At 44.3% G+C, this 22,021-nt stretch overlaps 1 protein-coding gene across 1 annotated transcript; it reads right to left on the bottom strand.

The window, feature by feature from the left end:
* Positions 1-883: 883 nt before the first annotated feature.
* avpr1aa (arginine vasopressin receptor 1Aa) lies at positions 884-7,310 on the bottom strand. Its single transcript, XM_078416616.1, has 2 exons — positions 6,136-7,310; positions 884-1,360 (listed from the first exon to the last, which is right to left on the bottom strand). Exons 1-2 carry the CDS (start codon positions 7,085-7,087, stop codon positions 1,074-1,076), a joined length of 1,239 nt encoding a protein of 412 aa, XP_078272742.1. The 5' UTR covers positions 7,088-7,310; the 3' UTR covers positions 884-1,073.
* Between the last annotated feature and the right edge of the window lie 14,711 nt (positions 7,311-22,021).

The following is a 22,021-nucleotide window of genomic DNA, read 5'->3' as shown; positions in this document are numbered from 1 at the left end:
CAGTTCATTTACTGTGAGCCACAGATCATTGTTTTTGACCTTGACTGCTCCTTGCAACAAGGTTGGCCAATCTGCTCCTACTCAAAAGAAAACTCAACAAAAGTAAAAATGATACAAAGTGCTGGAGTTACTCAGCGGGTCAGGCAGCATCTCTGGAGAACATGGATCAGTGAGGTTTCGGGCTGGGAGCCTTCTTCAGACTGGAGCAGTGTGTTCAGTGGGGATAAGATTGGAGTGGATAGGGGGAGTGGGAAGTCAAGGTGATTGATATCTCACCAGCAGTTGGAACAAAAGTAAATGTATGTTTTTGACTGCCATTGCCCCCTAGTATGTCATCCACATTGCCTCTATCCCTCAGGCTTCTCTGAAAGTGATACACAGTACTGGAGGAACTCCACAGGTCGGGCAGCATCTGGGGAGAGAAAGGACGGACAACGTTTCGGATCAAGACCCTTCTTCAATCAGAAGATTTGTCTGTCCATTTGTTTCAAGTGGGACTCTTCCTCAGACTGACGAAGGGTCCCGACACGAAACATTGCCCATTCAAGTCAAGTCAATTTTATTTCTATAGCACATTTAAAAACAACCCACGTTGACCGAAGTGCTGTACATCAGTTCAGGTACTAAGAACGAACATACAATGGCACACCAACATAACAGCACATACATAAACAGTTCACAGCGCCCCCTCAGAGGGCCTCAAATGCTAGGGAGTAGAAATAGGTTTTGAGCCTGGACTTAAAGGAGTCGATGGAGGGGGCAGTTCTGATGGGGAGAGGGATGCTGTTCCACAGTCTAGGAGCTGCAACCGCAAAGCGCGGTCACCACTGAGCTTAAGCCTGGACCGCGGGATAGTCCCTCAGTCCCTCCCCAGATGCTGCCTGACCCACTGAGTTCCTCCAGCACTTTGTGTTTTGCTCAAGATTCCATCATGCGCAATTTTCTGTGCCTCCGAGAGTAACAGTGAAGTTTGGGTAGATGCATTTTCGACGGTACTGCATTTTAACATACTATTAATAATTTTAATGTGGTAGGGAGGCAGAGCAAGAACCAGTGAAATAAGTGGTCTTGCCTCAAGTCTCTATTCGCATTGACTGGGACAATTGTGGAGGGGTGGCACTGTCCTTCCAGTTGTACGAGGTGAACGTAGGGTTCCTGAGGCTGCCTTTGCTCAGCAAGGTGCGTCGCTTGATGCTGGTCTCTGAATCCTCCAGCTTCTGGTTGATCTTATGGCAACAGGGGAACAAGTGCACGACATCGCCCAGGAGGTGACCACTGAAGAACATGTAGATCCACGGATTGCAGCAACTGTTCAGACTGGCCAGCAGCATGGTGAGAGTAAATGCCGTGTTTGTAGAATCTGAAAAACACAGCCACAGAGGTTTAGTGTGCTTCTCGCCCTTAAAATGAACCACAGGTTTCTGATCTGTTAGTGAGAGCATTGCCATTTCAACCAAGCTGCTATTACTGTGTAGGAAGGAACTGCAGATGCTGGTTTAAACCGAAGATAGACACAAAAAGCTGGAGTAACTCAGCGGGACAGGCAGCATCTCTGGAGAGAAGGAATGGGTGACGTTGCGGGTCGAGACCCTTCTTCAGACTTCAGTCTGAAGAAGCTGCTATTACTTACAAGAAACACGGGACTGCAGATGCTGGTTTACAAAGAAAAAGACACAAAAAAGCTGGAGTAACAAACTACGAGTCCTGACCCAAAACATCACCCATCCATGTTGAAGTGTCCTGACCCAAAATGTCAGCTTTTCATGTTGGGCAAGAACATATATGATATCTATCTATGTTCTCCAGAGATGCTGCCTGACCTGCTGAGACACTCTAGCGCTTTGTGTTATTTTTTTGTAAACCAGCATCAGGCAGTTCCTTGTTTCTGTTGTTAATTGCTGTAAGATCAGTTAAGGTTCCCCCTCAGGAGGGATGTGATTGACCGCCCACCAGACCGATCGGTTTGATACAGCATGGGACTAAGCCTCCAAGGCTCACCGAGTGCATGCCAACTATGGTTCATCTGTTCACACTATTGCTATCCCCCTTTTGCATCCACTTTTGCATCCACTTGCACTACTAAACGTTGTTCCCTTTATTGTGTATCTGTTCACTGTGGATGGATCATGTATAGTCTCTCCGCTGACTGGATAGCACGCAACGAAAGCTTTTCACTGTACCTCAGCACACATGACAATAAACAAAACTAAACTAATCTAAACATCAAATCTGATACTAACGTGTTTTTCAAGCAAAGTTTTAATATATATAAGCAGAGATAGTATTTTGTCTATCCTCATGTTATAATAGTTAGTTACAAATATTTGATCATTAGGTCTGTGTGGAATTTTTTTTTTTAATTTAAAAATTATGCTTAATTAGGAGAAAATGGTGGGAAATACATTAATGGTCATTAATTGTTTCTTAAAAACTAAATAAAGACGATTTTCTGATTCACTTCCATTGGGTTATAAATTCCTGTAAGTCGTTTGTTCTTAACACCGTCCAAAACAAACATCAGTGCAATTGAATGGAAAATTAATCCATGTTTCAAAAATGAAAAATTCCCACTCCAAGCCAAGGAGAAAAAAACAATGACATCAATTATAGTTAAGAACAGATTCTGTTTAGAATCATTGGAAATTTCAAAGAGAATTCATGTTCCCGATCTAAAATTGTGGTTCATTTGTATTTCCTGCAAATGAGGTGGCACGGTGGGGGCACAGTGGTGCAGCGGCAGAGTTGCTGCCTCACAGCGCCAGAGACCCGGGTTCCATCCTGACTACCGGTGCTGCCTGTACGGAGTTTATACGTTCTCCCTGTGTCCCCGTGGGCTTTCTCCAGGTGCTCCGGTTAGCTCCCGCACTTCAAAAATGTACAGGTTTGTGGGTTCATTGGCTTCTGTAAATTGTAAGTTGCCCCTAGTGTAGGAGAGTGTCAGTGTACGGGGATCACTGGTCGGCATGGACTCGGTGGACCAAAGAGCCTGTATCTTTAAACAAAAAAAGCTAAATGCAGTTCACAGAATTATTCAGATTATTGGACAAAGTGGATGATGTCAAGTCAAGTCAAGTCAATTTTATTTGTATAGCACATTTAAAAACAACCCACTTTAACCAAAGTGCTGTACATCTGATTAGGTACTAAGGAAAAAAATGAAACATATGTATTGGTGCATGATAAAACTTCTGCTTGTCATGTTTAATGGGGATGATGACAGTAGTCTATCAGTCTTTTCAGTAAAGTACTCTCACTGGAACTGCCTGAAAAGTCCTAAATGTAACTAACTTGAATAAACCTGATTACAATGTCTCCCCACTTTGGTGGCTTTATTAGAACAAGTTACTTGAAGCAGATTTTAAAATAACAACTTGAATATTCTGAGATTCAAGATGTAGAAACAAGTATCTGCAGATGCTAGTTTTACACAAATGGACACAAAGTGCTGGCGTTACCCATAGAATTACTCCAGTACATTGTGCCATTCTAAGATTCAAACTTTTTGACAGTCACATTTGTTTCCATAATCTTTGTATAGTCTTGTTCTTATTTTTGTTTTTAATTATTTACTCACATTTTGATGTTTAACAACAAACTAGACCAAGTGGACCCGTTGGGTCCAAACCTTTCCTGCATTGGTGCAGCAACCTCTCCTCCCCCCTCCCCCTCCCCTCTCCCCCCACACTCCCCCTCCCTTCTCCCCGCTCCCTCCCTCCCCCTCCCTCCCTCCCCCTCCATCTCCCTCACCCCTCCCCTACCCCCTCCCTCCCCTCTGCCTCCCCCCTTGCCCCCACTCCATCTCCCTCAACCCCCCTTATCCCCCCCTCCTCCCCTCCCTCCCTTCACCCCCCTCCCTCCCCATTCTCCTCCCCATTCTCCTCCCCTCCCCTTCCCCCCACTCCATCTCCCTCAACCCCCCTTATCCCCCCCTCCTTCCCTCCCTCCCTTCACCCCCCTCCCTCCCCATTCTCCTCCCCATTCTCCTCCCCTCCCTTTCCCGCCCACTCCATCCCCCTCAATCCCTTATCCGCCTCCCTCATCCCCCCCTCCGTTCCTTCCTCCCTCCCTCCCCCCTCCCTCCATCCTCCCCCTTCTCCCGCCCCCTCCATCCCCCAATCCTTCCCTCCCTCCCTCTCCAGGAGATAGATTTAAACTTTAAAATGAGAATAACTTTAAAAATATAACACTAATTTCAATGAAACTTCTTCCATTAGCACCAAAGGGACGACGGTGAGTAAGGTGGGCCTAAAATTGGTGCTCTATCGTGTACTGTTTTGGCTGTAGTTCAGGAACAAACAAACAAACAAACAAACAAGAGTTTTAGTATATAGATTATATTCACTATTATAATGTAAAAAGAAAGTGGCATATTTGGACATGCCTGTTGCAATGATTATCCATATGATAAAGATGAGGTAATGAGTTTAATGGGTGATGTTAGGTACCCGAACAAGACACCAGAGGTTAGTTAATTCCCCTGCGCTCCTTGAATATTGTGCTACAGAACACTGAAAGCAACCCTCAATGTAGATGGACCTGCAAGTTAAAGACTCTCCCACAAGATAGGACTGCATTACCACAGTTGTCGCTAGTTGCTACACTGAAGTTTCAGACTAGAATTTTGCACACATGGTTTTAGGTTGTTCATAAGCTCATAGGTTATAGGAGCAGAATTAGGCCATTCAGCCCATCGAGTCTACTCCTCCATTCAATCATGGCTATTCTTTCTCTCCCTCTCATCCGCATTCTCCTGCCTTCTCCCCGTAACCCCTGACTGGTACATTGAGCTCATCATCTTCGGTCTGAGTGGTTGGACACAGTCCCTGCCTTCTCTCACTATCACTAGACCGATTATTCTGCAGGATCCTCTTAATGCAGTGCAGCAGCGATTACAAGCCACTAAACTGTTCCAGATTTTAGCTACGGATATGGGTCTTCATAATTGGCATAGGGCTCACACTAGTACTAGTTTAGTCACCACTGAACATTCAACATAGAACAGTACAGAACAGCAACAGGCCCTTCATCCCACATTGTCCATACTGAACCTGATGCCAAGTGAAACTAATCTCATTTCTGCCTGCCAATGATCCACACCCCTCCATTCTCTGCATATCCATGTCCCGATCTAAACACCACTAGCATATCTGCCCCCACCTCTGGTGTAAAACGTAATAAAAAAAGTTAGAAGCTAAAAATATCCCAGATATTTTTTACATTGGACAAGAACCAAGAAGGCAGATTTCTCTAATAGTCACCAACATCCATTTAATTGCTTAGGGGTAGTTTTCAGCTTTATTTGGGTCCAATATAGAATGGATGGACTTCAGTTTATCCCCAATGAGACCAATTTGCAGAGATCTGTTGCAGATGCCACCAACAAGCAGTGCTGACTGGAAAAGAAAAATGAATTAAGCTATATTTCATTCTGCTGTTGACAATTTTTAATTCTTATGGGGGGAGGGAGATGGATGGGAGTGGGGTTGTGCAAAGAGAGGAGAGGCGCTGTTTAAAATAAATCAATAAGAATTAAGAATTTATTTTCAGAAAGCACATTTGGAGACTGTACTGAACTTTGGTTGTGTAGAAAGGAGCTGCAGATGCAGATTTAAACCAAAGGTAGACATAAAGACACAAACTAAAATTTGGTTATCAGCTTATATCCAAAAGGAAACATTACTATCTTAACTAGAATTTATTGTTTTTTGTTTTTTTACAGTATCCATTAACTTATCATTATTGTTTTATTGAGGAATGTCATGTTTAGGCAACAAATCTTATTATTAAAGACCATATTGAAATGAAACAGAAGGATATTAAATCTAAATGTGGTTTTTGCTTTCACTATATGGTTTTTTTTTAAATCATGTGAATCTGTAGTTTACCCTAAATTTATTTTAAGTGAAAATAGTTTTCATTTAAACCAGAAAAAAATGGCTAGTTTCTATAAATATTTTCCAATGTGCTAATCTTTTAAAGTTCTCGTATCATTTAACCAATACTATACCCGTTATTTAATACCCAGCTCTTTGATGCTAGGCGGACTATTTTTAACTGGCGTTGTAACGGATGTAATGTAATGTAATTATTTGTTCATTCGGCATTCATTGGGAAAGTCCAGATTTAAAGTCCTACCTTCCTTCGGGGAGTTGCTGTCCCAGACTGACCACATCTGGACGGCGAAGAAGGGCGCCCAGCATACTATGTATGCCAGAACGATGACCAAAGTCATCTTCACCGTGCGGATCTTGGCTTTGGAGATGGTCTTCACGTTGTTCACGCCTGTGGTGATCAAGCCGTTCTCGAATGAGGTCCCGGCCGAGTTTTTCTTGGTCTTGTATTTGACGTTCCTGAAGATACTGCAACAAATGCAGGAGTAGCACGCCACTATGGTGAGGACGGGGACCACGAAGACGGAGATGGTGATCCAGGTGATGTAGGTTTGGACTCCCCAGTGCAAGGCGAAGCTTGCCCAACAGTCGTAGACCCCAGAGCCCTCCTCGACCTCCCTGAGGGAGAAGATGAAGTATTGAGGAGTGCTCAAGACGAGACTACCCAGCCAAGTGGAGATGATCATCATGTGGGACCTCTTGGTGGGTTGTTGGAGGGTCTTGAGAGGATGGCAGATGGCGATGTAGCGGTCTATGGACATCATGACCATCATGTAAGTGGAGGCGTACATGCCGAACACTTGGAGATGCTTGACTATCCGGCAGAGGAAGTCGGGACCGTTGAACCGGTAGGTGATGTCCCAGATCAACTGAGGGAGCACCTGGAAGAGGGCGACCACCAGGTCGGCCATGCTCAGGTGCTTGATGAACAGATGCATCCTAGACATTTTCTTCTTCGTCTTGTACAGAGCCAGGAGAACGGTCAGGTTCCCGACGAGGGCCACCAAGAAGATGACGCCCAGCACCAAGATCTCCATTCTGGCCAAGGCTTCGTCTCTGTCCAGGGAGTCGCTTTGGGTGGCAGAAGCGAGAGTGCTTCCAATGCTGCTTGGACCCGCGGGGAAACAGCCCGATGTCTGGTTCTCCGTGCAGTTGGAGGCGAGAAGGTCCGGCTCTGCTCCAGAAGCTACCGGCATGATGCACCTCAGGCTGGAACTTGGGAAGAGGGCGAGCTGGTCCAAAGCGACCAAGGAAAGGAAAGGATCGCTCGGACAGATCTGCCGGGTGCTTTGGCCAGCGGGTGTCCTCTGTTCAACTCAGACTAGAATGATATTCCCGGGAACACACACACCGCATCATCGTGCAAACTAACTCCCCCCTTCCACCGAAAAAAACAAAAACTGGACAGGGGTGGTCCTTCACAAGTGGGAGGCGCGGGAGAGCAGCAGAAAGTGTCCGCTTAACATTACATTTTCAACCAATTCCACTCCTTTCTTTTAAAGTGGAACCAATGGATTGTGCAGAGATACGTTGTTTTAAACCTTAACGCCAGACAACAGCAACACGTAAACGGCGTAGAGTTTATTGGGGAACGAAGATAGACACAGAATGCTGGAGTAACTCAGCGGGGCAGGTAACATCTCTGGAGAAAGGGAAAGGGTGATGTTTCGGGTCGAGAACCTCCCTCAGTCTGAAAAGGGATCTCGACCCGAAACGTCAACCACCCATTCATTCTGTCCAGAGACGAATGCGACCTGTTCCGCTGAGTTACTCCAGCATTTTGTGTCTATATTCGGTGTAAAGCAGCACCTGTAGTTCCATCCTACACTATTGAGAAATGATATCGGGGCGCTTGCTTGGGGGTAATTTACAATACATTGTAAATGTAATTGTAAATTGTACATTGTAATACATTACAATACATTGTAAATTACATTCTTGGTATTTGGCCGAACCAGGATTTCAAACTACATATTTAAAGGAAAAACAAAGACAACGTGTTGGAGTAACTCAGCGGGTCAGGCACCATCTCCGCAGAACATGGATCGGGACCCCACTTCAGGCAGATTTGGTTTAAAACCACTTTTTGGTGTCAGATGCAACGTTCTTTAAAATGTGCTGTCAAAGTCCATGTGTTCCTTTGGCCCCGAATTCAACCTCGGCGCAAGAAAAACTCCCTTCGGCGGAGTCCGTATTGAATAGCTGGATAAACCACTGTGAATAAAATAAAAACACTATCGCAAAGTTTGGCACCAGACTGATTAACCCAGTACCCTCCCTCCTCCTGTGGTGAGCACTCGACAATGATGTCCAATACAAATAAAGGCGCAAAGTCCTGGGGTAACTTTGGGTGGCGGGTGTGTGGAACCAGCTGCCCGAGGAGGTAGTTGAGGCAGGGACTGTCGCAACTTTGAAGACTTTACGTGAACCAGCATCTACAGTTCCTTTGGTCTCCAATTAACGCAGAATGTTCAAACAACATGCCCTTGGCACCATCCAAGTCTGGAAGATGCTCGTAGATGTCTTCTCCCAGAATATAAACAAAACAGGAAAGTCTCATTCATCAAAATACATTGGAATACAATTGCCAATTTTTTTTTTCTGGTGATTTTGCAAAAGTAGCTTAGTTTGGTTTCGTGTACAGGAAGGAAATGCAGAAATGGTTTATAGTTTGCTGGCTTCCAGTCTGAAGACGGGTTCTGACCCAAACGTCACCTTTTCCTTATCTTCAGAGATGCTGCCTGACCCGTTGAATTACTCCAGCGTTAGTTTAGTTTATAGATACAGCATGGAAACAGCCCCCTCAGCCCACCGAGTCCACGCCGATCAATGACAGACGTCCATACTAGTTCAACATTATCCCAGTTTTGCATCCTACACACTAGGGGAGCAATTTACAGAAAGCAATCAACCTACAAACCTGCACGTCTTAGGAGTGTGGGAGGAAACCGGAGCACCCCGGGAAACCCCACGCGGTCACGGGGAGAGCGTACAAACACCCGTACTGACAACACCCGGAGTCAGGATCGAACCCGGGTCTCTGGAACTTTGAGGCAGCAACTTTACCGCTGTGCTGCGCTTATCGGAGCCAATTGTGCAGGATGTCAAAGATGTGAATGGAAATCAATTGCAGGCAGTTTCGGTGTTTCGGGAGAGCGAGCATGTCCCACGGGACGATGCGAGGATGCCGAGGAAAGGCTCTGTGAGAGGCAATCCTTGACCCGTTCAGAGGTGGGCGGAATGGGATGAATACCCAAAGAACTGCAAATGCTGGAATCCTGCAGCAAAGTGCTGGAGTAACTTAGCGGGTCATCCAACACCTTTGGAGAAAATAGATAGGTGACGTTTTTGGTCAGGACCCTTCATCAGACTTTACATATTTTAGTAGGAATTCGTTTTAGAGATACAGCAGAGAAACAGGCCCTTCGGCCCACCAAGTCCATGCCATCCAGGGATCACCCATACACTAGCACTATCCTGCACACTAGGGACAATTTGCAGATTAGATTAACCTACAAAACCTGCACGTGTTTGGAATGTGGGAGGAAACCATAGCACCCGGAGGAAGCCCACGTGGTCACAGGGAGAATGTATAAACTTCATGCAGACAGAACCCACAGTCCCACACAGGATTGAACCCAGGACTCTGGCACTGTACGGCAGCAACTTTACTGCTGCACCATACTAAAATGCCATCAATTGATTTCTAGAGCCGTTTACCCTGAAATGGCAGCCCTCCCTCATGTGGAATAAGTTAGTGGAATTCTAATTACGCCTACAGAATAGTGTTGGTATTAACACTCCTGTTTGCAGCCCAGTGGTATGAATTGGAGGAACAGCACCTCATATTCCGCCTGGGCAGCTTGCAGCCCAGTGGTATGAACATCGACTTCTCCAACTTTAGATAGTTCCTCTGTCCCTCTCTTCCCCTCCCCCTTCCCAGATCTCCCTCTATCTTCCTGTCTCCACCTATATCCTTCCTTTGTCCCGCACCCCTGACATCAGTCTGAAGAAGGGTCTCAACCCGAAACGTCACCCATTCCTTCTCTCCTGAGATGCTGCCTGACCTGCTGAGTTACTCCAGTATTTTGTGAATAAATACCTTCGATTTGTACCAGCATCTGCAGATATTTTCTTATACTCCTCACTGAAGATCACCCAAATAATGACCATTCATTTAATGCTCACAACGAGTGCAGAATTAGTTGCGACAAGTTGCGAGGATAAGTGGCGATGTATTTAGAGGTTAATTGCTGTTGAGTAATCTAGCTTGGTCCTCCGTTGCCCAGTATCAATTGTCTTTGTAGAGTGAGAGAAAAACAAAAATCATATCGATATTTTCGAGACTTGAACTTTCATGTAACTTTCTTGTCTCCAATGCACTTCACAAATCCATTCTGAACACCTACTCCCAACTCTCCCACCTATCACCCCCCACCTCTCTTCCAGCTTTTCCCCCCTCTACCTTCCACTTGACCTGAAACATCACCAATTCATGTTCTCCAGAGATGCTGCCTGATCTGCTGAGTCATAAGTTCATAAGTTATAGGAGCAGAAGAAGGCCGTTCGACCCATGGAGTCTACAGCGCCATTCAATCATGGCTGATCTATCTTTCCTTCTCAACCACATTCTCCTACCTTCTCCCCATAAGCCCTGACACCGTTACTAATCAAGAATCTGTCAATTTTCACCTTAAAAATAATCATTGACGGCCTCAGCATTGGGGCTTATGCGGAGAAGGCAGACCTCCACAGGCATCCGTGGCAATGAATTCCACAGACTCACCACCCTCTGACACATCTTTCTAAAGGCACATCCTTTTATTCTGAGGCTGTGCCCTCTGGTCCTAGACACTGCCATTAGTGGAGACATCCTCTCCACATACACTCTATCAAGGCCTTTCACGATTCAGTAAGTTTCAATGAGGTTCTCCCCCCCCACCCCCCCTCCCCTCCCCTCCCCTCCCCTCATCCTTCCAAACTCCAGCGAGTTCAGGCCCAGTGCCGTCAAATGCTCATCATATACTCACAACCCAAGGGTAACTCAGCGGGTCAGGCAGCACCTCTGGAGAGAAAGGATAGGTGATGTTTCGGGTTGAGAACCGTCCGAAGAAGGGTCTCGACCCGAAACGTCACCCATCCCTTCACTCCAGAGATGCTGCCTGACCCGCTGAGTTACTCCAACATTTTGTGTCTACCTTCGATTTAAACCAGCATCTGCAGTTTTCTTTCCTACATATATTAACCCATTGATTCTTGGGATCATGCTCATAAACCTCCTCTGGATCCAGGTTCTGATGTGAATCATTAAGAGTGGCTGAACAGCATCTATATAATTAATTACATGCCATGCTTTTAAATACAGCTGGCAGATTAAGTTGTTTGTTTTCCTATGACGGTATTGATGTGGACATTCTGTTTTTAGAACTCTTTGCATTGCTCATTTAGCAAAAAACACTAAGAGCATGTTAACCTCAAACAAACTGTTATCATTAACAGGCTGCAGTGCAGACGTGCAGGACAGGCAGTAACCTGATTCTGTCCGATGATGTGCAAATATTTCATAAATACGCAGTCTTTACACAATTTTCCGCTAGCACCTACCCACGTCAAATCATAATGACGTGTGTATTAATATTGTGACACCCTCGTTAGTACAGTGGTCAGCATCCACGCCTTTCACATGGGAGACCAGCGTTCAATTTCCCGATGGGGAGTACTAAATATTTGCCCAGAGTCGGGGAATCAAGAACCAGAGGACATACGTTTAAGGTGAGGGGGGAAAGATTTAATAGGAACCTGAGAGGTAACCCTTTCACACAAAGGGTGGTGGGTGTATGGAACGAGCTGCCGGAGGAGGTAGTTGATAATATGTCTTCTGGTTCTCAATTCTCCTACACTGGTCAAAAGACTGTGCATTTACCTGATCTATTCCTCCCATGACTTTGTACACCTCTATAAGATCAGCCCTCATCCTTCTGCTCTCCAAGGAATAAAGCCCTAGCCTGCTCAACCTCTCCTTATATCTCAGACCCGCAAGTCCTGGCAATATCCTTGTAAATCTTGTCTGAACTCTTTCAAGCTTGATAGCATCTTTCCTATAACATGGTGACCAAAGCGCAACACAATACTGTTAAATGTGGTCTCATCAACGTCATATATAACTGCAACATGGCCTCCCAACTGCTATACTCAATACTCTGATGGTCAATGTGCCAAAAGCCTTTTTGACCACTCTATCTTCCTCTGACGCCACTTTCAAGGGGCTATGTATCTGCATTCCTAAATCCTTCAACTCTACAACACTCCCCAGAGCCCTGCCATTCACTCAGTCCGTCCTGCTCACATTAGACTTTCCAAAATTCAACACCTCACATTTCTCGATATTAAATCCTGAATCAAATTGAATTGTATTGAATTGAATTAAATTGAATTAAATTGAGTTGAGTTGAATTGAATGGAATGGATTGGAATGATACAGCATGGAAACAGGCCCTTCGGCCCACTGAGTCCATGCCAACCACTGATCACCCGCTCACACTAGTTCTATGTTATTCCAGTTTCGCAACCACTCTCCACACACTAGATAACGGTGGGGAAGAAACTTCTTTCGGATCTTCCACTTGGTTTTGACTCTTCATGTACTGTGTGTGTGTCAGAAGGCTCAGAGAAGGAAAGGACTCAAATGCAGGCTCACTGAGAAGTACTGAAGAAAACCCCAAATCCAAACTCAAATGGAACCAAAAGATATCGACCTGGAACTGACAAAATTCAGAACTGCTATCGAACCAACAGAATGCAGAACTGATTAGTTGGCACCCAATTGGTGATGATCTCAAGTATTTATACCAAGTGAAAGATTAGGGGAGCAGATTAAATGTAAGTGTAACTCCAAATAGCTCAGTGGAGGAGTGTAGAAAGAGTCTCAAGTGTCTGGAGGCGTGGCAAGTGTGACAGTGTGTGTGTGGGTATGTGTGTGTGTGTGTGCGTGTGTGCGTGTGTTTGTGAGCGAGAGAGAGATTAACATCAACAGAGATTAACAAAAAACTTAACCATAGAGTGGTTAGGTTTTTGTTTCAGTTATATATAGTAGTCTTATCTTCCACTTGCATCACTCCATTTAAGTATAATTATGTGAAAATGAACCATAGAATAGAATAGTGCTCTTGTGTGTGGAATTGGGAGTAATTTTACTGACATTATAAATCAAAGCAGAATGAAGCATAACTATGAATCATTGTATGGAAGTCATTTCAATGGAAAAATTGATGTCTGTTCTTATTAATTACAGTTATGCTCAAAAATATGATTTTGCCAAAGCCTGATAGGAAGTAATTGCACCATTGCTCAATGCATAATGGGAACATCATAATTAAACAGTAAAAGTAGTTCAGCATGGAGTCCAATCCACCTGCACAGTTACTGAAGTGGACATGGGGAAGGCAACTGTGCCTGGGGTCAATGTTATCAACAGTGAAGTGTTCATCTTTATTTATCAATGTGATATTAGATGAGACAACACCGCTTATTTGAAATACAGATAGCTTCAGCCTGCTGTGGTTGCCAGATATGTGGTAGCAAATTCATCGTTTATGCTCAATCTTACTGTCCTGAATGTGTTTTCATTCGTCATGATTCATCTCAAAAGCTTTAAGCTCTGTTGAACACTCAGTATCGTCTCTGTACTTTTAACTTCTGTAACATGAAGCTAATCCTCAGATTTAATGAAAAGATCCGAACACTATATTTACATTTAAAACAGAATGTGCCTCAGATATTTGTAAGGCATTTGTTTGAAATGAATTAATTATCCTGTAAATGTAGAGTACAATTTGTCTATCAAACTGTTTACTGTGTGCCTAAAAGGACATAAAGTGCTGGAGTAATTCAGCGGGTCAGGCAACATGTGCAGGAAGAAACTGCAGATGTTATTTTACATTGAAGATAGAGACAAAATGCTGGAGTAATTCAGCAGGTCAGGCAACAGGGGATGTTTCGGTTCTGGACCCTTCTCCAGACTCAACCCTGACCTGAAACGTCACCTATCCATGTGCTCCAGAGATAGTTTATAGGTTCTAGGAGCAGAATTAGGCCATTCGGCCCATCAAGTCTACTCCGCCATTCAATCATGGCTGATCTATCTCTCCCTCCTAACCCCATTCTCCTGCCTTCTCCCCATAACCTCTGATTCCTGCCCTAATCAAGAATCTATCTATCTCTGCCTGACCCGCTGAGGTACTCCAGCACTCTGTGTCCTTTTGTGTAAATCAGCATCTGCAGTTCCTTATTCCTACTTACTATATGCACATACTGGAGGTACCTTCAAAATACATCAAACAACTTCCGACGCCACAGAATATTCAGTCATGACTTTTTGTCACTGTCTTTTCAAATGTCATAGATGAAAATAAATCTTGGAAATCAAGTTAAAATGTAAAACTAGCCAATGCTCTACACGGGGCGTATCCTGGAAACCAGGGCCAAGCCCTCCAGCAGGCCCGGCTCACCTGAGGATGGAGGACCTGTTGGTAGATCTGGCTCGCCCACCGCAGACCCCGAACTCGGTCCTGAGCCACCAGCGTCAACGGAGCGAGGAGGGACCGTCGAGAGTGAGGAGGGACCGCCAGAGAGTGAGGAGGGTTGTCGGAGAGTGAGGAGGGCTGTCGGAGAGGTACCCAGTGCCAAGAATAAAAGGAGACCCGATGGTGGGAGAGGAGGGAGGGGGCTGCCTGCTGCCATGTGCAGTAGCAGGCAGCAGATGGGACTGTTCAGTGAACCTCTGTAACTCTTTCGGCGCCAAAACGTGGCACTTCACTGTGACAAAGCACTTCACTGTGACATGTGACAATGTGTACATGTGACAATAAAGTATCATTGAAGCACTGAATCACTGAATCGAATCATGGAATTGAATTGATTTTAGAGTCAGGATTATAAACACCGTGCACAAAGACCACAGCGGCTCCTTTAGCCTTGATTCTTATTGAATTTTTAAATATTCCATTCGATCACTGGTCTAGAGTTTGCTTTACATTAGTACAGGTGAACACTATGCAGCATTAGTTGATGCCAAAATGAGCTTGTCATTATTGAGAAGAAGGGATACTCTCTAGTTTGAGAATCGCCACAGTTGGCAGCTTCATTTGCTTTGCTTATCAAACAAAATTGTATTGACAATTTCACCACAATTTGATAAAGATACCATTCCTGACTCGTGATTTACCCATAACATTTCTCACTCTAAGTTGCTTGGTATGAAAAGCACTGGTTACCCCTTAAAAAATAACCATGGTATCAAAGATTCTGTTGCAGACAGCCAACCTCTTTTGCCCTGAAAATGAACAATTAAAAATTGAATTTTATTCAATCAATTTGAGGATTGCTGGAAATTGTTTTAAATGTTAATGTTGTTGGAATGCATCTGTTTATTTCCTCTCATTCTTTTCCAAACTCTCTCTTCCTCTTTTCCTCTCTTCTTTGCTCTTGCTCTCTTTTCCCCCTTGCTCTCTCATGCTGTCAGATTTCTCTCCCTCTCCCTATCTCACTGGTTCATAATGGGTTCATTGCTTGTGAAGTGCATTACAATGTTTAGTTTAGTTTAGTTTATTGTCACGTGTACTGAGGTACAATGAAAAGCTTTTGTTGCGTCAGCAGAAGCAGAAAGACGATACATGATTACATTCGAGCCATCCACAAGATAAAGTGAATAACATGAATAATGTTTAGTGCAAGATAAAGCCCAGTAATGTCCAATCAAAGATAGTCCGAGGGTCTCCAATGCATCCGAGGGTCTCCAGTGTTTGAGGACAAGAAAATGCAAGTCTCTCTCTCAAATAACAATATGACTTTTATTTTTCTCTTGCAAGAGCCTTCACCAATTATATATATAAACCCATGTCCAGTTCAGTAACTGTGCAGGTGGATAGGACTTCATGCTGAACTACTTTTACTGCTTATTTATAATGTCCCTATTATGCGTTGAGCAATGGAAAAATGAGCTTGATTACTCAACTAGCAACCAACCTCCCAATATCTGCTATTTTATCCTCTAATTCTGCACTCATTGTGAGCATTAAATGAATGGTAATTATGTGGGTAATTTTCAGTGAGGAGTAAACACAAAACAGGAGTGTTAATACTAACACTATTCTGAAAGTGTAATTAAAATTACACTAATGTATTCTACATGGGAGAGGGCTGCCTCTTCAGAGTAAACACTTTGAGAAACAAATTCATGGCATTTTAGGGTGGCACGGTGGCACAGCAGTAGAGTCGCTCCTTTGCAGTGCCAGAGACCCGGGTTTAATCCTGACTATGGTTACTGTTTGTACCTTCTCCCTGTGAGCACGTGGGTTTTCTCCGGGTGCTCCAGTTTCCACCCGCATCACAAAGACATACAGGTTTGTAGGTTAATTGGCTTCGGTTAAATTGTAAATTGTCCCTAGTGCGTAGGATAGTGCTAGTGTACGGGGTGATCGCTGGTCAGTGCGAACTCAGTGGGCCGAAGACCTTGTTTCTGCGCTGTATCTATAAAGCCTGAAGTCTAAATTGATGACTAATATGGAGTTAGACTACAGATCAGGTCTAATTTTGATGAATGGGGAACGATTGCCTCCTGCCCCAATGTTCATGTGAGAACATTGAACCATAAAGGTTAATGAGGCTTCACGCTGTGCTCAGGAAGACTGTTGCAGTAATTATGCTGCAATCTGACAGGGATGGTTGGGTTTAGTGATTTTACTTCTTAAATGTCTGAACACGGGGAAGGAAAGCTTTCTGTTTTATTTCATTTAATTATCACGAGAAGCATATGTGAAAGTAATCTGTACTCTTCAAAAGGCTATAAATGAGAATAACTGAATCACAGGTTATACGTTTTAGATGGATCCTAATAATTCAATGTAAGAAAATAACTGCAGATGCTGGTACAAATCGACGGTATTTATTCACAAAATGCTGGAGTAACTCAGCAGGTCAGGTAGCATCTCAGGAGAGAAGGAATGGGTGACGTTTCGGGTCGGGTCGAGACCCTTCTTCAGTCTGAAGAAGGGTCTCGACCCGACCCGAAACGTCACCCATTCCTTCTCTCCTGAGATGCTACCTGACCTGCTGAGTTACTCCAGCATTTTGTGAATAAATACCAATCATTCAATGGTTCATTTCCATTACGTCTCATCAAGTAGTTAACAAATTCCCTTCTGAAGTTTATTGTTGATTTTTTCTTGAAACAAGCTTTTCAATAGTATTCCAGATCATACAATCCCTCTTCATCTCCTTAACTGGTGATCTTCCCAATATGAGTTATTTATTTACCGACAATCCTGCAAATCGAATCACTTTATCCTTATTTATTCCATCTGAAACAATTCACGATTTTGAACATTTGCATGAAATCTCCCTTTTTCTTTCTTTGGTCTAAGGAGAATAATCCCAGCCTCACTGCTTTCTTTGCCTCACCAAAGTTATTCATTTAGAAGACAAAGGAAGTTTGTTTTGTCTTCAATGATTCTTACTGATTTCTACAGATGCGCCGTAGAAAGCATGCTATCGGGATGCAACTCGGCTTGGTTTGGCAACAAATCTCACCAAGTCGGAAAGAAATTGCAGAGAGATGTGGACGCAGCCCAATCCATCACACAAACCAATCTCCTCCCCACCCCATAGACTCCATCTGCACCACACAGCCTCGACAAAGCAACCAATATAATCAAGGACCACTTGCACCCTGTCATTCTCTCTTCTCCTCAATCCCATCAGATAGAAGGCACAAAAGCTTGAAAGCATGTACCACCGGGTTCAGCTTCTTCTCCCCGTTATCAAACTGCGGCACAGGGGCAGCAAGGTAGAGCAGCGATGGAGTTGCTGCCTGACAGCGCCGGAGACCCGGGTTCGATCCTGACTACGGATTAGTTTGTACATGCTCCCCGTGACCGCATGGATTTTCTCTGGGTGCTCCGATTTCCTCCTACACTTCAAAGACGTACAGGTTGGCGAGAGCAGGCATTGATGGGAGTGGTTCTGAGACACCAGAACAAACTGATGAACCTTCCTGAGGTATCGTGGGCCTAACTCAATGAAACGCCAGTGTAGGGAGGTGCCCACTTGATAACCCCAATGAAATACTGGCATCTGCACGACTCGTTTTTGTTGCCCCATAGAATGAATGAATGATTGAAGATACTTTATTCTCATATGTGGCAAGTCACAGTAATATCCTTTGTTTTGCCTACCTAAGGCACGCATAGTCGCCACATAAGGGCGCTAAAAAAGTTACAAAGTATCCCGTGACAGGTCCTCCAGAGTTCCCCCCCCCCCCCCCCCCATGCGGTTCCCCCGCACTGGGTCCTCCTTTGATCTCTCCCCCCCCTCATGCCGGGTCCTCATTTAAAAAACATACAGGCAGGAAAATGGGATTAGGAGGCAGAGATCAACCATGATTGAATGGCGGAGTAGACTCGATGGGCCTAATGGCCTAATTCTACTCCTATAACTTGTGAACTTGTGAAGGTTTGTAGGTCAATTGACCAGTAAAATTGTAAAATTGTCCCTTGTGTGTAGGATGGTGCTAGTGTACGGGGTGATCGATGGTCGGCCAGCAGTTGGTGGGCCGAAGGGCCTGTTCTCGCACAGTATCTCTAAAGTCTAAAAGTCTAAAGATAGAACATAGAACATAGGGGAGGAGGGACTGCAGGAGACTCACTGTGATGGATGTTTCTTTTGTTTGGTGTTAGTTTATGATTGTATGTGTTATTGCATTTTTATTGATTATTCTTATTGGTCTTATTGTTGAACTGCGGGTAATTTTTCATTTCACTGCACATTTATGTGTATGCGACAAATAAACGACTATTGACTATTGAGGAAGTACCGCACAGGAAAGTGCCCTTTGGCTCACAATGTTCGTGCCGAGTTAAACTGATCTCATCTGCCTGCACATGATCCATATCCCTCTATTCCCTGCACTTCCATGTGCCGATTCAAAAGACTCTTAAACACCACTATCGTATCTGCCTCCACCACCACCCCTGGCGGTGGGTTGTAGGTCCCCACTACTCTCAGTGTGTAAAATACTTGCCACGCACATCTCCATTAAACTTTCCCCCTCTCACCTTATAGCTATGCCCTCTAGTGTTGGACATCTACACCCGGGGATCAAGGTTCTGACTGTCCACCCGATCTATGCCTCTCACATGGATTCATGAGCATTTTGATGATGATAAGACTATTACTGTGTATGTGTGCAGGAAGTCATTGAGACTCAGCATAACGAGAGAGTGCTTGATTTTACAAAGTACTATCCTTAAGACCATTTATATGTCGAGACTTTAGCAGGTAGCTTGAATACCGGTGACAATAATAACACTTGTAAAACAGGGAGAGTACATGACGCTCCAATCTAATAGGATCACGTTGCAAGCATACACACGGATTCAGAGAGAATAGCATCTAACAAACTTAATGCCGCACTGTTAATCAGTATCTCGGTTGACCTATTTTTTGTGCTTAAGTTCATTTGCCTTCTGAATCGCAAACAGCCTTAATTTACCCAAAGTTCAAATATGAAAGTGTACCGCAGCCTTGTACATTCAGGTCCACCAATGGTTTTCCAGCACCTTTGTTCCAGAGCCTTGCGATATTATCCATTTTGCCAGACCAACAGAGGTCACGGCCTCGGGGGGCCGAGACGCCAACCCACGAAGAAGGCCATGGGAATGGATCTGCCGGGCCAGAGGTCCAGAGCCCCGGCCGCAGGGGACTAATGTGACCCACCGATCTGCCGCGGAAGTCTCAATGAGGTTGAGACCGGCCACCTCACCTGGCCTAGGCGCCACATTTCTGGGGGGATTTCTGGAGGGGGGGGGGGGGATTTCAAGTGCGCTCATCTAATTTTGTCTGGATTTAAGGAGGTGCCGATCCACCATTTGCTGGAATATCGGTACTTGATGAGTGAACTTGATCGATACCTGTCAAGGTACTTGATCGATACCTGTACTTGAAGAGTCGACTCTCTGTGATAGACAATAATCCTCTGAGAAAAAATACCTGCCCGCCTGAGGTTTAAATTGCCAACCTCTGATTGTGAAACTGTGGCAGATTGATATAATTTGCCTTCATCCCAAGGATTGATATAATTTGCCTTCATCTCACCAACTCTGAGCTGTGTAAATCTTTCCTTCAGTAAGCAGACGGGATCTTTACCAGGAGCACATACTCGACAACGCCCAGCATAGTGGCAGCAAAAAGTCCAATTCGACTTCTATTCCCACTTCTATCAGTAAACCAATTAAGTGGCCTTTTATCTTCGAAAGGTGTTAAAAGATGCCTCTTAAAAATTTCTTGTAACTGCTAATTTTATACAATATCATCACACCTTCAAAGCTCATAAGTAAATGCTACCAGCTAATTACTTCGAGAAACAGGCATTTTTATTGGGAGAAACAACATCTCATATTAATAGTAATTTCCATTTAATGTATGCAACACTTCTCAAACTATCTTTAGTCAGATTTTACTGGACTTCATCTTGTACTAAACATTATACCCTTTATTCCGTATCTGTACACTGTGGACGGCTTGATTGTAATCGTATATAGTTTTTTCGCTGACTGGATAGCTCGCAACAAAAAGACTTTTCACTGTACCTCGGTACATGTGACAATAATAATAAATTAAACCAAACCAAACTAAACATTAAGTTCTAATGCATCTCCCACTCCCTTCTCCCCACCATTCTCCGCCTGTAGGCTCACAACTCCGGAACTCCGGAACTCCTTCTCTAAATCACCCCCATTCACCGACTCCTCCCCTCAGACTCTTGGTAAAGCTAAGCTCACAGACCAGGCTTCGTGAATTGCTTTTTAGTATCTCCCTCTGGGGCAGCACAGTGGCACAGCGGTAGAGTTGCTGCCTTATAGCACTCGAGACCCGTGTTCAATCCTAACCATGGGTGCTGTCTGTGTGGAGTTTGTATGTTCTCCCTGTGACCTGCGTGCGTTTCCCCCGGGTGTTCCGGTTTCCTCTCACACACCAATGAAGTACAGGTTTGTAGGTTAATTGGCTTCGCTAAAATTGTAAATTGTCCCTAGGATGTGGGATGGTGCTCGTGTATGGGGATCGCTGGTCGGCACGGACTAGGTGGGCCGAAGGGCCTGTTTCCCTGCTGTATTGTTAAACTAAACTAAACTAAACTTAGCTTCAATGTCAAATTTCAATTGATTTTACTACTGTTAAGTGTCATAGAATTAAATATGTTGATCTTGTAATGACAGTCATCTAGTAATGTTGGATGCACATCTCACAGTTTAACTATCTTTTGGCCTTAAAGACGACTTACATGCATGTTTTTGAGCAATATAAATTACAGAAAATACATTATTTTTCCTTTCCTTGAAATGTTGAACACAAGGAACTGCAGGTGCTGGAATCTTCATCAAAACACAAAGTGCTGGAAGAACTCAGCAGGTTAGGCAGCATCTGTGGAGGGAACGGATAGGCGATGTTTCTTTCATCCGAAGAAGGGTCCTGACCCGAAATGTTGCCTTTCCATTCCCCCCACAGATGCTGCCAGACCCGCTGAGTTTCTCCAACAGTTTGTGTTTTGAAGATAGACACAAAATGCTGGAGTAACTCAGCGCGACAGGCAGCATCTCTGGAGAGAAGGAATGGGTGACGTTTCGGGTCGAGACCCTTCTTCGGACTGATGAAATATCTAGTAGACTGTATGTCTACTTTGTGTTTTGATCTTGAAATCCTGTTCTGGTTCAGTGACTTGACCCAAAACATCAAACATCCTTCTGACTCCACAGATGCTGCCTGACCCGCTGAGTTCCTCCAGCAGTTTGTTTATCGCTCCAGATTACAGCATCTGCCCCCTCTCATGTCGCCTTGAAGTCTTTCATTTCCGCTTGAGCAAGGAGTCAGGGTCTGGCATTAACAAACTGTTGGAAGATGGCATTTCTGACAATGCCACCCTCTTGAAATTGCTCTGAAGTGTTGGCCTTGATTGTGCACTTGTTTTAAAAGGATCGTCATTAAGTCTTGACAGATGATTATGATTATCTTATAATGAATAGCAGCTTATAAAACCGTCAGAAATGCGAAATATGAAAGCCATGTTTTTCAAATTGTAA

This window comes from Rhinoraja longicauda, chromosome 20 (genome assembly GCF_053455715.1).
Source record: "Rhinoraja longicauda isolate Sanriku21f chromosome 20, sRhiLon1.1, whole genome shotgun sequence".
Classification (NCBI taxonomy): Eukaryota; Metazoa; Chordata; class Chondrichthyes; order Rajiformes; family Arhynchobatidae; genus Rhinoraja; species Rhinoraja longicauda.
The sequence above is the reverse complement of the archived record's forward strand: the minus strand, read 5'-3'. Positions and strand labels throughout refer to the sequence as shown.